Source organism: Oncorhynchus tshawytscha, linkage group LG09, assembly GCF_018296145.1.
Source record: "Oncorhynchus tshawytscha isolate Ot180627B linkage group LG09, Otsh_v2.0, whole genome shotgun sequence".
Lineage (NCBI taxonomy): Eukaryota > Metazoa > Chordata > Actinopteri > Salmoniformes > Salmonidae > Oncorhynchus > Oncorhynchus tshawytscha.
This window is the reverse complement of record NC_056437.1, coordinates 82,653,727-82,668,679: the sequence shown is the minus strand read 5'-3', so window position 1 is coordinate 82,668,679 and position 14,953 is coordinate 82,653,727. Positions and strand designations below refer to the sequence as shown.

General features: G+C 44.1%; 1 protein-coding gene across 6 annotated transcripts in view; it reads left to right on the top strand.

Annotated features, from left to right (window-relative positions):
• LOC112226188 (E3 ubiquitin-protein ligase RNF12-B) overlaps positions 1-14,953 on the top strand; it is a 28,391-nt gene that overhangs the window by 1,156 nt on the left and 12,282 nt on the right. For all 6 annotated transcript variants that reach the window (XM_042327676.1, XM_042327680.1, XM_042327677.1 and 3 more), the window contains exons 2-3: positions 11,295-11,544; positions 13,982-14,066. In XM_042327676.1, coding sequence (XP_042183610.1) covers positions 11,295-11,544; positions 13,982-14,066 — 335 coding nt within the window. The remainder of the gene's footprint in view (positions 1-11,294; positions 11,545-13,981; positions 14,067-14,953) is intronic.

Here is a 14,953-nt window from a genome sequence, read left to right as displayed (position 1 = left end):
GAACTGAATGTACCTTGTCTCCCAAGGGCACTCAGCATTTTGACCCCCATACCTGCCCCCCATGTATACTATAGTGCAATTGACCTTTTCCATCACAGGCCTATATGAGCTTTAACCTGACACACACGTCACAGAGAATACATTGGAGACACCCTCTATGTTTGGTCCCCAACACACAGTATTTTCTATATTTAACGACCGTGAGGTCAAGAGTATTTGGATAGTGACACATGTTTTGTTGTTTAGGCTCTGTACTCCACCACTTTGGATCTTCAGTGATACAATGTCAATGAGGTTAAAGTGTAGACTGTCATCTTTCATTTGAGGGTATTTTAATCCGTATGGGGTAAACCGTTTAGAGATTACAGCACGTTTTGTACATAGTCTCCCCATTTTAGGGAACCAAAAGTATCTGGACATTAAAGTAGTCAAAAGTTTAGTATTTGGTTCCATATTCCTAGCACACAATAACTACATCAAGCTCGTGACTCTACAAACTTGTTGGATGCATTTTCAGTTTGTTTTTGGTTGTGTTTCAGATTATTTTGTGCCCAATAGAAATGAATGGTAAATTAATACTGAATGAATCATGAATAATGATGAATGAGAAAGTAACAGAGGCACAATAATAATGCCCCAAGACATGCTAGCCTCTCACCATTACCAATAACAGGGGAGGTTATCATTTTTGGAGGGGGTATGATATTTATGCCTGTGTAACTTACTCACTCATTAATATTCATGATTAGTTCATGATTATCCGTAATCATGGGAGCATCCACATTAATGTAGAGGTGTTCAGAAACATATTATATTCTTATTTACAATGAATTTGACTCCAAAATGACACAATACATTATTTACCTTTAGTTTCTATTTTACAGCTTCTTCTGTAGTATTTATGTTTATGCTCCTCTTTGTTAGACTGACTTTATCACTATGTTAGTGGCACCATGCCATCTAAGTTGGGGTGGTTTGTGTGTACATTACCACCTGCCGTGCATTTTGCCGCGCTCACATGCTCCACATGCTAGTCGGAACTCAGACATTTCGGACTTCCTAACTGGTTGAACCGGCACGTGGATAACTACAACCAGTTAGCAAAGTCGGACATTTCTGAGTTTCCTAGTTCCGACTAGCACATGAACACAGCATTACTGTCTGAGCTTTACTATTATCTTTATTTTTTACAGTTGCATTTAAAGTGCTCTCTCTCTCTCTCTCCTCCCTCAAGGTGAAACAATCAATCAATCCAATTCATTTATAAAGCCCTTTTTATATCAGCAGATGTCACAAGTGCTTATACAGAAACCCAGCCCATACAGCCTCCTCTGTTATGAGAGACATAACTTCTCTCCGTTGCCTGCTATATGGGACCCAGCCAAGTTGTGCTGCGGCAGCCCTGGGGCTGGGGGAGCTCACTGGCGAGTCTACATACAGTACGAATGGCATGGCACCTCGTGTGACTGGCTTTCTGAGGGGCAAGATTAGAATAACATGTTGTCTGTTTTATCAGCATCAGCGTTCACATCAATGATCTGGGGCTGGGCTCTCATTTAGCACATCAGAAAACCACCATGTACGCTGCTCCGCTCTGCACAAGTTTGAAGTCTAATATTATCTACAGTATGTAAAACGTGTGTGTATGTTTGACTGGTTTCACCTCATTGATCTGGCCTCTCATTTACCACGTTGGTAAGTAACCTGCACTACTCTACTCTGCACAAATGTAATACAATTGAAGTGGAGTAACATCTTGATAGATCCATAGGTGGTATGCAATACAATTCTGTACTGTAATTGTATAATATGCATAACCGTTGTCAGCAGCGGTGTAAACTGCATATTTACATTTTAACTGGAGGTATAGAGGTCTAAAATCACTGAACCTTTGCTCTGCGACCGAGGCTACATCTTGGAGCTGTGGAATTTGGGGCTCCTTCCCGTGCTGCTTGCTTTGCTGAAGGTGTTCCCTTATCATTACCCCAACCCTCCCTTCATTCCCTCTGTCTGCTCATGGTTCTCCTGTATGTCTGTGTGTGCTTAGCAGCAGAGGCATGCTCTGTGTCACGTCCATAGTTCCTTCTGTTTGAACTTCACATTTCTGTTCCTTAATCTTCTCTCACTATCACTCTCCTGTGTTGTTTTGGGTGTGGGGGGTCAGTGTAAGGTGCTCATAAATGTGTGTTACTGTCCTGGACACCCCCTTCTCAAACCCTATAGACTAGTATAGACCTTATAGAGCAGCCACTTTCGAGCAGCCACTGACAAATGTAAAGAGAAAAATTAAGATCAGAAGCCAACCCACAGTCATTCTTCCATATCCTCACTATACTCCATCAACAGTATTGAACAGTACTTTCTCCATCAAATCTTCAATGGCACATTGCCAAGACAGAGGGTAACAAATAAGGAAAGAGAGTATTGAATATTCAGCAGTCTTTTTTTTTGCTTGTTATGGGTCGGGTCTGCAAACCTTTTGAACGGTACCCTACACCTATAGTAGTCTGTGAATATGTTATCGTGGCCCCGTCAAAACTAGAAAGGAAACAATCTCCACTAAAGCCCATTATTCCATACTCAAGCTGTAGCAGTGTTGGAACATTGTGTGTGTGTGTGTGTGTGTGTGTGTGTGTGAGTGCGCGCACACGTGTCATGGAGGAGCACACAGCATAACATACATACATGTACACAGACACGTCAGCCTATAGTGACAAATCAGGGGCCATGACTTATTACCTCCCAGTATCCAGGCCTTGTCAAGTCAATGTCTGCATTGTGTTCTGAGATTAAGACTGCCCCCTTCTCTCTTCAATGCTCCCCACTTAACTATCTGGTGATATATGGACTCTATAGATGTGTATATGTGCCAGGGTTGGCCTTAAGGTAGCAGAGATACTGTAGTATCCTTCTGGCTGAGATTGATGAGCAGTAAAACAGCATTCTTGTTTTACATGTTCCAATGGCTGCGAGACTCTACACCCTGCCCCCATACCCATCCTTTCTTGTTGTACAGTTAGAAAGAGTTAAGCTAGCGTTCTCTGCCTCAGGCTTGAATGTAATCATGTTAATAAAGTGTTGTATTTGCTCACCTTTTTTAGCGATACATCTTCCATGAATTACTGTATCAGGGAGGAACAACACAAATGTTGATTGTGTCTTTTCACAAGTGTGACTTTTTTGCTTTATTTATATATGTAAAACACTCAAGAAATTGTTTGCACCTCTCTGCACGTTCCATTCTAACCTCTTCCATCGTGCTGAAACACACTATAAATGGGAATGTGTCTGGGCCTGCTAGCTAACTCACTGCTCACGCTGAGAAGGCAGAGACACACACAGGCAACAGCTGGAGTCAGCTGTTCTTTAGTCAGATGCAACATGGAGGACACTGTTATCCGGAAGTAGTTTGCTGTCGAAGGCTGTTAACGTGTTTTTATACAGGCAAAACATTTTTAGTATTTAAGGGACAATGTATGGTACCCTTTGAGTGCTCATTGGGTAAATCCAATGTTTGTCAGTTGTCCCATGAGGGTAGTTCATAAGTAAATCTGAGTTATCTTAAGACAGTACACAGTGGGAGTTATGTGTATAGTACACAGACTATAAGAGGAGACTAGGGAGTGTTTCTCAGAACATTCCTCAGCTCTCTGCTCTCTTGTGTGTTCGTCAGACTCCTAACAGTAGCCTGTGATGGAATCTGCAGGGCTGCTTAGTCATTGGTCAAGCTCTCCACTGACCTACCTCTCTTGGTATTTCCCCTTGTTTCTCTGCCTACCTACCTCTGCATGCACGCTGGAGCTACAGTCTGCTGTGAGCCCTGTTGTCCTTCCCTTTCCCAGCTGGACTTCACAACCAGATCCAGGCAGGCACCCACCCCCATGAGAAGACAATGCTATGGCTTCAAATCACATTTCAACCGCTAATTCCCCTCTGTAACACGGGCATTGGCCCATGACAAGAAGTTGGCAGTTGGCACTGACACTGTAGTGGCCACTGACTCCCTCTCTCCCCAGCTTGACTCACCATAGAGCTGAAACCCTGGTGTCTTTTCTGGCCATGTTGGGCCCTGCGCTGTGCACTAGACAAGTCAACACAGAGGAATGGAGGAGGTCTGCCCAGTGCCGGAGTGAGAGGGGGAGAGAGGAAGCATGAGGGAGTCATTTCCATTCTTAAAAGGTTAGCCAATCCCCCAGTGAAAAGCTAAGAAACAGCAGCTCTTTGTAAATTCATTGGCCAGGCCTGCACAGGCCTCTTGGCAGGTAGTTCCTCTTAAAAGCTACCATCAACTGCAGTGCTGTATACTGTATGTCTAAACAGTACAGTACATGCTTTCTATACAGTGTTGGTCTGTATGGAGGAAGTCATGGTGGGTTGAGCTGTTTCCTATAGAAGTGTTGCTGCTCTGGCTCTGTGTATTGATCTGCCAAAACAACAGATAAACTGTATCATGTGATTCACTCTTTTGATTGCCGTCATGTGGCCTCAATCATTGAGGATGTTCTTACTTAATAAAAGTTAGCTGTTTTGGATAACAGAACAAGGGCTAAACTATTGTATAATTTTAGTAATAATAAAACATATTCCAAGTCAATCATTATTCATAAGAATCAACATTCAGAGTCTCCAGTCCAGTGGTGATGTCATCGATCGCACAATGGAGTAGGATCTCATTCCTGCAGGCCGCCACAGCACACTGTGACCATTGACTGCCAGGACACAAAGCTGTGTGTGTCTGTGCCTGTTAACAACACCTCTATTAGCAACACCCTATGGCTAGCTCTTCACTTGAGAGTTCTGAACACTAATTGGCTTCATGCTACCCCACTGGATGTTCCTCGCTGTATAGCTCCACACACTGTCGAGGTATGTCTGTCGTTGTTTCATTCATTGGTAATATCAGCCACCGATAAGGCAGTGGCTTTGGGAACAATGTGTCTGTGTGTACACAGACACAGCGCAGGGGTGGGAGGTTGCTGAGACAACAGGACACTATTCCACCCCAGATGCCTTGGCCCATTGCCCTGAGCCTCTTTTCAGGGGATAGTCTGATGGACTGCAACAACATGACACAAACAGCCTGGTACCCCTGGTCATCTCAATGGAGGAAGAGAAGAGAACTGGCATGGACAATGTAAAGGAGAGGGTACAATACACCCAAGGGGCTTCAGCTGAATTCTCAGCTGATGCAGTTTTGATGTGGACAGTAAATGCAAAAAGTTCATCCCGCTACATCAGAGATGTGGTATCAACACCAACCTTGCCCACCACCCACTCAAGGGGCGCGGTAGCACTATAAGTTCCCTGGGGGCAGCTAGAATTTCACTTGGCGGGCCAAGGGCCCTACCCCGACAGCTCTTAAGAGGTTCTCCAGTGAGACCAATGCAGTTTATCACCCTTCTGTTTATTGTTGCTATAAAGGTAGCCACATTATTCAGTATCCACTTGCAGAGAGGTATCATTCTCTTCTGCCTCCTTCTATGCACGGACCACTGTCTATGTTGCAGATATCAGGTGTACACAGCTATGCAGCTGTCTATTTACCACCACAAACCGATGCTGGCAGTAAGACCACACTCAATGAGCTGTATAGGGCCATAAACAAACAAGAAAATGCACATCCAGAGGTCGGCCTTTCTCGTGGCCGATGATTTAATGTAGGGAAACTGAAATCCATTAAAAAATAAAAATTGCATGTCACCTGTGCAACTAGAGGTGGCAAAACTCTTGATCAGAAACACATACAAGGCCCTCCCTCACGCTCCCTTTGGCAAATCAGATCCTGACTCCCTCCTGCTTCCTGCTTTGAAACAAAAACTAAAATAGCTATTTTGTGTTTTCTTTCTTTATTTGGTCAGGCCAGGGTGACATGGGTTTATTTTGTGGTATTGTGTATTGGGTTTTTTTTCCTTAGTGGGGTGTTCTAGCAAAGTCTATGGTTGCCTGAGGCCTCAATCAGAGGCAGGTGATTCTCGATTGGGAACAAAAGGCAGCCATAAAATTGTTCCTGTCTCAGTGTTTTGTATTTCACCAGATAGGCTGTATAGGTTTTCACATTCCGTTTGTTGTTTTGTATTTTCGTGTGTCATCATCATTAAAGATGTATCGTATTAACCACGCTGCATTTTGGTCCGACTCTCCTTCGACGGAAGAAAACCGTAACAGTATGTACATACCCCAACCAGAAGCCATGGATTACAGGCAACATCCGCACTGAGCTAAGGGTAGAGCTGCCGCTTTCAAGGAGCGGAACACTCATTTGTACACATAGGAAATCCTGCTACGACCGCCGATGAGCCATCAAACAGGCAAAGCATCAATATAGGACTAAGATCGAATACTACTACACCGACTCTGACGCTCAATGTATGTGGCAGAGCTTGCCCACTATTACGGATTACAAAGGGAAACTCAGCTGTGAGCTGCCCAGCAACGCAAGCCTACCAGACAAGCTTAAATGCCTTCTATTCTCTATTCTCGCTTCGGGGAAAGCAACACTGAACCATGCATGAGAGCATGAGCTCTCCGTAGACGATATAAGACCATTAAACAGGATAACATTTACAAGGCCGATGGGCCAGACGGAATACCAGAACGAGTACTCAGAGCATGAGCCTCAGGAGGCTGAAAAGATTTGTCATGGACCCTCAGATCCTCAAAAAGTTGTACAGCTGCACTATTGAGAGCATCTTGACTGGCTGCATCACCGCATGGTACGATAACTGCAAGGTGGTGAGTATGGCCCAGTACATCACTGGGGCCAAGCTCCCCGCCATCCAGGACCTCTATATCAGGTGGTGTCAGAGAAAGGCCCATAAAATTGTCAAAGACTCCAGTCATCCAAGCCATAGACTGTTCTGTCTGCTACCACACAGCAAGCCGAACCAGTTCACCAAGTCTGGAAGAAAGGGACCCTGAAGAGCTTATACCTCTAAGCCATAAGACTGCTAAACAAGACTGCTGAATTGCTAATCAAATGCACTGGCTCTATGCACACACTGGACTCTACCCACACACACATACTTACACTGACACCCCACACACACATACACACTACATACGCCCACCCAAACATAACACGTGCACACATGCATACTGACGCCACACTCACACACCCATACACACACTTTCACACTTACCAAATACACTGCTGCTACTGTCTATCTACCCTGTTGCCTAGTCACTTTACCTCTATCTATATGAACATAGCTGCCTCAATTACCTCATACCTCTGCACATGGACTCGGTACTGGTACTCCCTGTATATAGCCATGTTATTACCTCATACCTCTGCACATGGACTCGGTACTGGTACTCCCTGTATATAGCCATGTTATTACCTCATACCTCTGCACATGGACTCGGTACTGGTACTCCCTGTATATAGCCATGTTATTACCTCATACCTCTGCACATGGACTCGGTACTGGTGCTCCCTGTATATAGCCATGTTATTACCTCATACCTCTGCACATGGACTCGGTACTGGTACTCCCTGTATATAGCCATGTTATTACCTCATACCTCTGCACATGGACTCGGTACTGGTACTCCGTGTATATAGCCATGTTATTACCTCATACCTCTGCACATGGACTCGGTACTGGTACTCCCTGTATATATCCATGTTATTACCTCATACCTCTGCACATGGACTTGGTACTGGTGCTCCCTGTATATAGCCATGTTATTACCTCATACCTCTGCACATGGACTCGGTACTGGTACTCCCTGTATATAGCCATGTTATTACCTCATACCTCTGCACATGGACTCGGTACTGGTACTCCCTGTATATAGCCATGTTATTACCTCATACCACTGCACATGGACTCGGTACTGGTACTCCCTGTATATAGCCATGTTATTACCTCATACCTCTGCACATGGATGGACTCGGTACTGGTACTCCCTGTATATAGCCATGTTATTACCTCATACCTCTGCACATGGACTCGGTACTGGTACTCCCTGTATATAGCCATGTTATTACCTCATACCTCTGCACATGGACTCGGTACTGGTACTCCCTGTATATAGCCATGTTATTACCTCATACCTCTGCACATGGACTTGGTACTGGTACTCCCTGTATATAGCTATGTTATTACCTCATACCTCTGCACATGGACTCGGTACTGGTACTCCCTGTATATAGCCATGTTATTACCTCATACCTCTGCACATGGACTTGGTACTGGTACTCCCTGTATATAGCCATGTTATTACCTCATACCTCTGCACATGGACTTGGTACTGGTACTCCCTGTATATAGCCATGTTATTACCTCATATCTCTGCACATGGACTCGGTTCTGGTACTCCCTGTATATAACCATGTTATTGTTACTCATTATTGTTGGATCAACTGTGTATTTATTCCTTGTGTCACTATTTATTCCTTGTGTCACTATTTCTAAGTAAGCATTTCACTGTTAGTCTACACCTGTTGTTTGCGAAGCATGTGTACCTCATACCTCTGTGGTACTGGTACTCCCTGTACAAATACAATTTGCTTTGATGTGCTCATGCTGTGAGGTCATGGCCCATACACGCTAAGAAAAACAACTTGGTAAGGTTCTGTACCTGGAACCAAAAAGAGTTCTCCTATGGGGACAGCCCAAGAACCCTTTTGGAACCCTTTTTTTATAAGAGTGTACTGACCCAAAATGACTGAGTGCATGTTAGCCAAGGATGCCACATTTACAGAGGTCAATGTCACTGTATGAGCTGAGTGAGGGGTTAATTGGACAGGCAGTTGTTAACAGGGCCCTAAATCCTCTGCAAGCCATCCTACAGCTCTTGGACTACTTTTGGTGTCTGGGTGGTACAGACACTTGAGGAGCCTAAGAAATGAATGACTGATGCAGAATGGAATCATGACCTCATACACTTCTACTAGAGAGAGCTCTCTGACCAAATTAGGAGATGTAAAAATTGAGTATTGGTGATGATGTTGAATCTTAGACTTACAAAATGTGAGCAATGCATCATCTCATTCTAAAGCAGTGGTATTCAAGGTCAGGGGAACTGCAGTGGGGGTTTTGAGATCAAAATGCAGAGATCAAAATGCAATGAATGGAAGTTTATTTGTTAATATAAAATCTACATTTAACGATTTTAAGATTGTGTCATTAGATTTGTGCTAGGGTGGGGTCGAGAGAAATTCTGGCCCAAAAAATGTTCAACTGTTCTGCCTTATTATTATTCGACCATGCTGGTCATTTATGAACATTTGAACATCTTGGCCAAAATGTTCTGCATCATCTCATTCTAAAGCAGTGGTATTCAAGGTCAGGGGAACCTCAATGGGGTTTTTGAGGAAATGTATTTCTTCCAAGGTTTTCATTTTGATAAGAGTTTTTCAAAATGCAATGAATGGACACCTTTATTTGCTTGCTGTTTGGGGTTTTAGGCGGGTTTCTGTAAGACTTTGAGATATCAGCTGATAGTACGAAGGGCTATATAAATAAATTTGATTTGAAAAATTTGGTCCCCGCTGAAAAGGTTTGAATACCATTGCTCTAAAGGGATTCTATAGACCTACATTCAGCCCTATTATGACCCTGAATAAGATTGCTTTTGTGAATGTGTGAGTTGGGTCCTATGCATGGAGTATTTTGGTGTTTAATAGCTGAGGAATTCAGTGGCAGAGGGGAAGAGGCTGTTGGTGGGTAGGTCTGCTAAATGGATTCCATTCCATTGGTTGGGTGTGAGTAGTCTAAAGAGAGCCTAACCCCTGAGCAGCCATGAGACACAGTTGGGCCTGGTAGTATCCATGCCCCTGGCCTGCTCTGTCTACTACCATTTGCTACTGTGGTGGGTTAGTCAACATGTCCATCGTCATAAAGTCTGCTCCAAGAGGAGGGGTAGGGTTGTGACACAGGTGGCCATGAGCTTCCTCTGCTAAATTTAATATACACTTTTTAAAGTCATGTGGCCAATTTATATAGACACAAATATGAACAGCCACTGGCAGAAATGTCAACAAATCATTTAATATTTTGATTAAATCACCTTCAGCTTCTTTCCTTCACTTTGTCACTTTGGTCTTCTACATTTGGAGAATTTAAAACTACTTTAGAGCTGGACTTTACTGTAAATGAGCACCCTACTTATACTCTTATACTTTATACTCTTAGGCTTTAGCCATTGTTACTCTGATCAGAGATGACAGGAGGCCTCTGGCAGCACGTCAAGCCCTGAGCCCACTGTGTCCCCATATGTGACCTCACTGTCTCTCTGTGTCCTCACTGTGAGATTAGTTCTCCCATGTATTAGACACCAAAAGCATGAAAATATATTTTTGAGTTGGTGCGTGTGTGCATGTGTATGTGTGAGTTCCTGCGAATCCAGTTCTGTCAGGGTTAGGGAAAGGTCTGGAGCGGGAGGGGAGGAGATGGATTGAAGAGGGGTTTATTTGTGCCTGTGTCATTGGCAGGCGGCATACAGAGAGGACACAGCCACTAAACAAGAACCTGAGAGAGAGAGCTGCAAATGACAGTTGCCACTCATAGAAGAACCATTACAATGGGTCAAGAGGTTATGACGTCCACAGGGCTCTGCAGTTGAGTCAGCAATTTGTAGAGGTTTGCACAAAATATGCAGGTTTGACATTTCAGCATGTGAAGGATGATATTCTGGGTTATGTCCCTCCAGCACCAATTTCAGAGCAGAAAAAAGCCTTTTCTACTTTTTATAGAATGTGGGATGCGATACTGTTTAAGTATATGGCTATATTTCCCCACCATAGACCTACTCCTTATAGACTGGGGCAATTTGGATACTATGGGGGTGTCCTATTGCTGTCTTTAGTGACAATTTGACAGACACTCCCTCTGTATTTTTGCATGAGTTCTGTTCAGTGGTTCTATTCTTGGCCGTTTCCCAAAGTCAGTACTGATTGAGCTGATGAGTTCTCATATACAATCACTGGCCTCAGTCATCTCTGTCTTATATTCCCCAGGAGGCTATACATGACAAACAACACTCATCCGTTCTTATTGTTATTAACGTGAGCAGTTGGTTCCACTAATGTAATTGTCTCAGGTACTATAGAAACAAGTCTAGCCTAAAGCTCAGCTATATTTAGAACCTAGGACTGCTAGGTTGGGAATACAACACAATTCCCTATTAACCTCCATTAGCCGCTACACTGACCATTGAAGGCCATTGGAAAACAAAGTCATGTTCGTGGTCAGATTTTTTGCTCAATATTAATCACAATTCCATTGTTTTAAACAGCATTTCAGGTGTACAGTAGATTATATCTGTTATACACTTTGTCTCTGCAGGCTGTGCCAGAGCCCGTGCCAGAGCCCGTGGTTGAGCCAGAACCTGTGCCTGAGCCCATCCCTGAGCCAGAGCCCATCCCAGTCGTTGTTGAGGAGCCCATCCTTGACCTCATCGCCGAATCTGTGGTGAAGGAGGTCCCCGTCAGAGAGCCCACCCCTGAGCCAGCAAGGGAACCCAACCCCAAGCCAGCGAGGGAACCCACCCCTGAGCCCATCTTCGTGACAGAGCCAGAGGACCTTGAGAGCAACGGTAGTATGTTTTAATAGTTTTTTGGTGTCAGCTGTGGGTACGGTCAGTCGTCCGAAAGCAGATCAAGTTTGACTCCCTGAATGGATTGACATTAGCAATGACCAACTGCATCAAACCAACCTCAAAGGGCCCTAATGCATTAGCCAGCATTAACCGGATGCACATCACTGCATACCCAGCAAATCCTCATTTAAACTGGATCTGGGGTGGCTAGCAGATACACTGGCTTGTATATACGCCGTGGGGGTACATCCTCCACTGACACATCCCCTTACAGTCTTGAGACTTGCCCTCCTTTCACTGGAACTGAGTCGTGCATTTAAAACAGCCACCATTTTGTCTTTCAGTCAGGTATTTTCTGATCCCTCGAGGCCCCAGGTCTCCATTGAGGCAGGTCTCATTGTGCCATGATTACAGTAAGTGTTTCCAGGTGAGAGGTCAGGCCTCCCAGGAATACTGTACAATACAACAACACAGAGCCACACAAACACAAGAGCTTTGTGCCTACATGGTCTTTCATACTGTCACGTATATATCTGACTAGGTTTCGGTTGGACGCCTCCTTTTGTTACAAATTATTTGTAGACTGTATATTGACCGCAAAAATCCCAAACGAATACTATATCATATTTGACAAAAACATAATAACATAGTATATGATCACATAACTGTATATCTCTCTATTATGCGTGGCAATACTTTGGAACAGATTTTCAAAATTAAAATAACTTGGAACTGATTTGCTGTTGTTTTGTAAGTCCAACAAGAAAAAATTAAATATGCATTGATTTATTTATTTTTGCTAAAAAAAACTTGGGTGGCCAAATAAAATCACCTGTGGGCCAAATTCGGCCAGAGGGCCACCAGTTGGGGAACCCTGCCTTACAGTATATCCTCACTGAATAGCATACTGACCACTGCTGCTGCTAGCGAGCAATCATCACTGCATGTGTGTGCAGGGGAGATAACTCCATTCCAGGACAAAACGTATAGTAAAAGCTGCCGTTTTGCATGTTGAGATGGTAAAGGGGAAAAATGTGGACTTTGAGGCCAAATTTGATCTCATGTCTCCACCTCACCAGCAGTTAACTGTTGATTGACAGTGAAACATGAGTTTCATTAAGTGACATGGATGGATGATTGCTGTAGGGGAGTTTGGTTTTTAGAACAAACTGGTTAGCAAGGAAAGTACATTGATTATACCAAACATTAGGAACACTTTCCTAATATTGAGTTGCACCCCAGCCCTTTGCTTTCAGAACAGCCTCAATTCGTCAGGGCATTGACTCTACAAGGTGCTGAAAGTGTTCCACAGGAATGCTGGCCCATGTTGACTCCAATGCTTCCCACAGTTGTGTCCAGTTGGCTGGATGTCCTTTGGGTGGAGAACCATTCTTGATACACACAGGAAACTGTTGAGCATGAAAACCCAGCAGTGTTGCAGTTCTTGACACAAACCGGTGCGCCTGGCACCAACTACCATACCCTGTTCAAAGGCACTTCAATATTTTGTCTTGCCCATTCACCCTCTGAATGGCACACATACAAAATCCATGTCTCAATTGTCTCAAGGCTCAAAAATCCTTCTTTAACCCGTCTCCTCCCCTTCATCTACACTGATTGAAGTGAATTTAACCAGGGACCTTAATAAGGGATCATAGCTTTCACCTGGATTCACCTGGTCAGTCTTTGTCATGGAAAGAGCAGCCATTTTTAATGTTTTGTACACTCAGTGTATTTATTGCTTTTTTAAAAGTTGACAGTTACCTAAGGACAGAAAATGAACACTAGTTCACCGTAATGCAGTTCCATGGAGCATCCTATGATCATGTTTAAGATCTCTATGTACCCTTTCAGGTGTTACATGAAACACCACATTACATCTAATTATTGAGCTTGTATCTTCTCGGTAGAATGGACTCCTGGGAAAACTGATCAGTGTCTCTTTCACTATCAGACCTGTCTTTAGGATATGGCCTGGTTTGTACCTCTGTCTGTATCAGTAAAGTGTATTCCTCTAAAGGAGAGACAAACTGGCTCACTAAGACACGGGACTGTTGGGGTCTGGTTCCACCGATAGCACAGGGTTGTAATGTCACTCTGTGTACTGTAAATTGAATCAGTGACGTTGGCACACATAAAAATGAATCAGCCACCTGACTCTGAATTTAATTACAGCCACACGGTCACTCTTGGCTCTGTTTTGACTGTACTCTACTACTGTGTGTCCTTCCTGTAATCCTGATATACTGCTGCAAAAACAGGACTGTAACTAACAGCCACGGTGGTCCCATAGGACTTAGAAATCGTCCAAACATTTATCTGTGTGTGTATGCGTGCGTTTGTGTGAACATGCATGTGTGTGTACTGTATGTATGAATGATGTGTAAGTGTGTGTTGACCATGGTCCCTCATGTTTTCTCTGACGTGGCATCAGCTGAGGAGGTGCACTTTACCCCAGGAATGAAGATTAGCAAGTTGGAGAAGCTGATGACCAAGGAGGAGATGGAGGAGGAGCAGAGGTGAGTGCCCCCCTCTCTCTCCCTACTGCCCCCTTCTCCTGGCACTGTAGCATGACTCTAGTTAACCTATCCTCCTACTGCACGCCAATGCAACCACCTTCTTCCTCCCTCCCCTATCCTGTCCTTGTGTGTTGACCTGGCATTTAGGTGCTATGACAACATCTATGACAACATTTACCCTGCAGATCAGAGGGGGTTGGTCACAGAGTGGAAGATAAACCAATAACCCACCAAAGCAGTGAGGGACTTCCAGACCTTGTTCCTGTAGCTACTAACTCCCTCAAAAGAAATGTAAACTTGAGACATCCCACTGGGCACAGACGTCAATTCAACGTCTATTCCACATTGGTTCAACGTAATTTCATTGAAATGGCGTGGAAACGACGTTGATTCAACCAGTGTGTGCAGTGGGATGTTCTGTATCTTTATAGGTCACCAGATTGTAAAATAAGATTAGTAAACTTCACTGAAGAAAATTGAGGGGCTCTTAAGGAAGGAGACAAAAACAACAACCAAGACTGCTTGTTTTGAAGCCTAAAGGTTACTGTTAGTTTGTAATGCTAAACATCATCCTACAGACTGTGGTGAGCTTGTGGTGGGAGGCTGGCATAGGGAGCGAACAGCCTTTCTCTCTTTCTCTCTCTCTCACATCCTAGGGCTTGAACTTGCAAAAGCAGAGGGAGGGAGGCCTTATGTGATGTAACCCCTCAAGATGCCTCCTATCTTTTGGTTTAGCCAGTCCTGTTCTCTGCTAGTGGAGTGGTGCAGTGAGCCTGGGGCCCAATGCTTGCTGGGGGTTGGAATGACTTAGTTAGCGAGCGTGCAGGGGGCGGATGTGGACTCTGTTTAGGGGTGTGACAACAAGGCAATAACATGGATTAATAGCA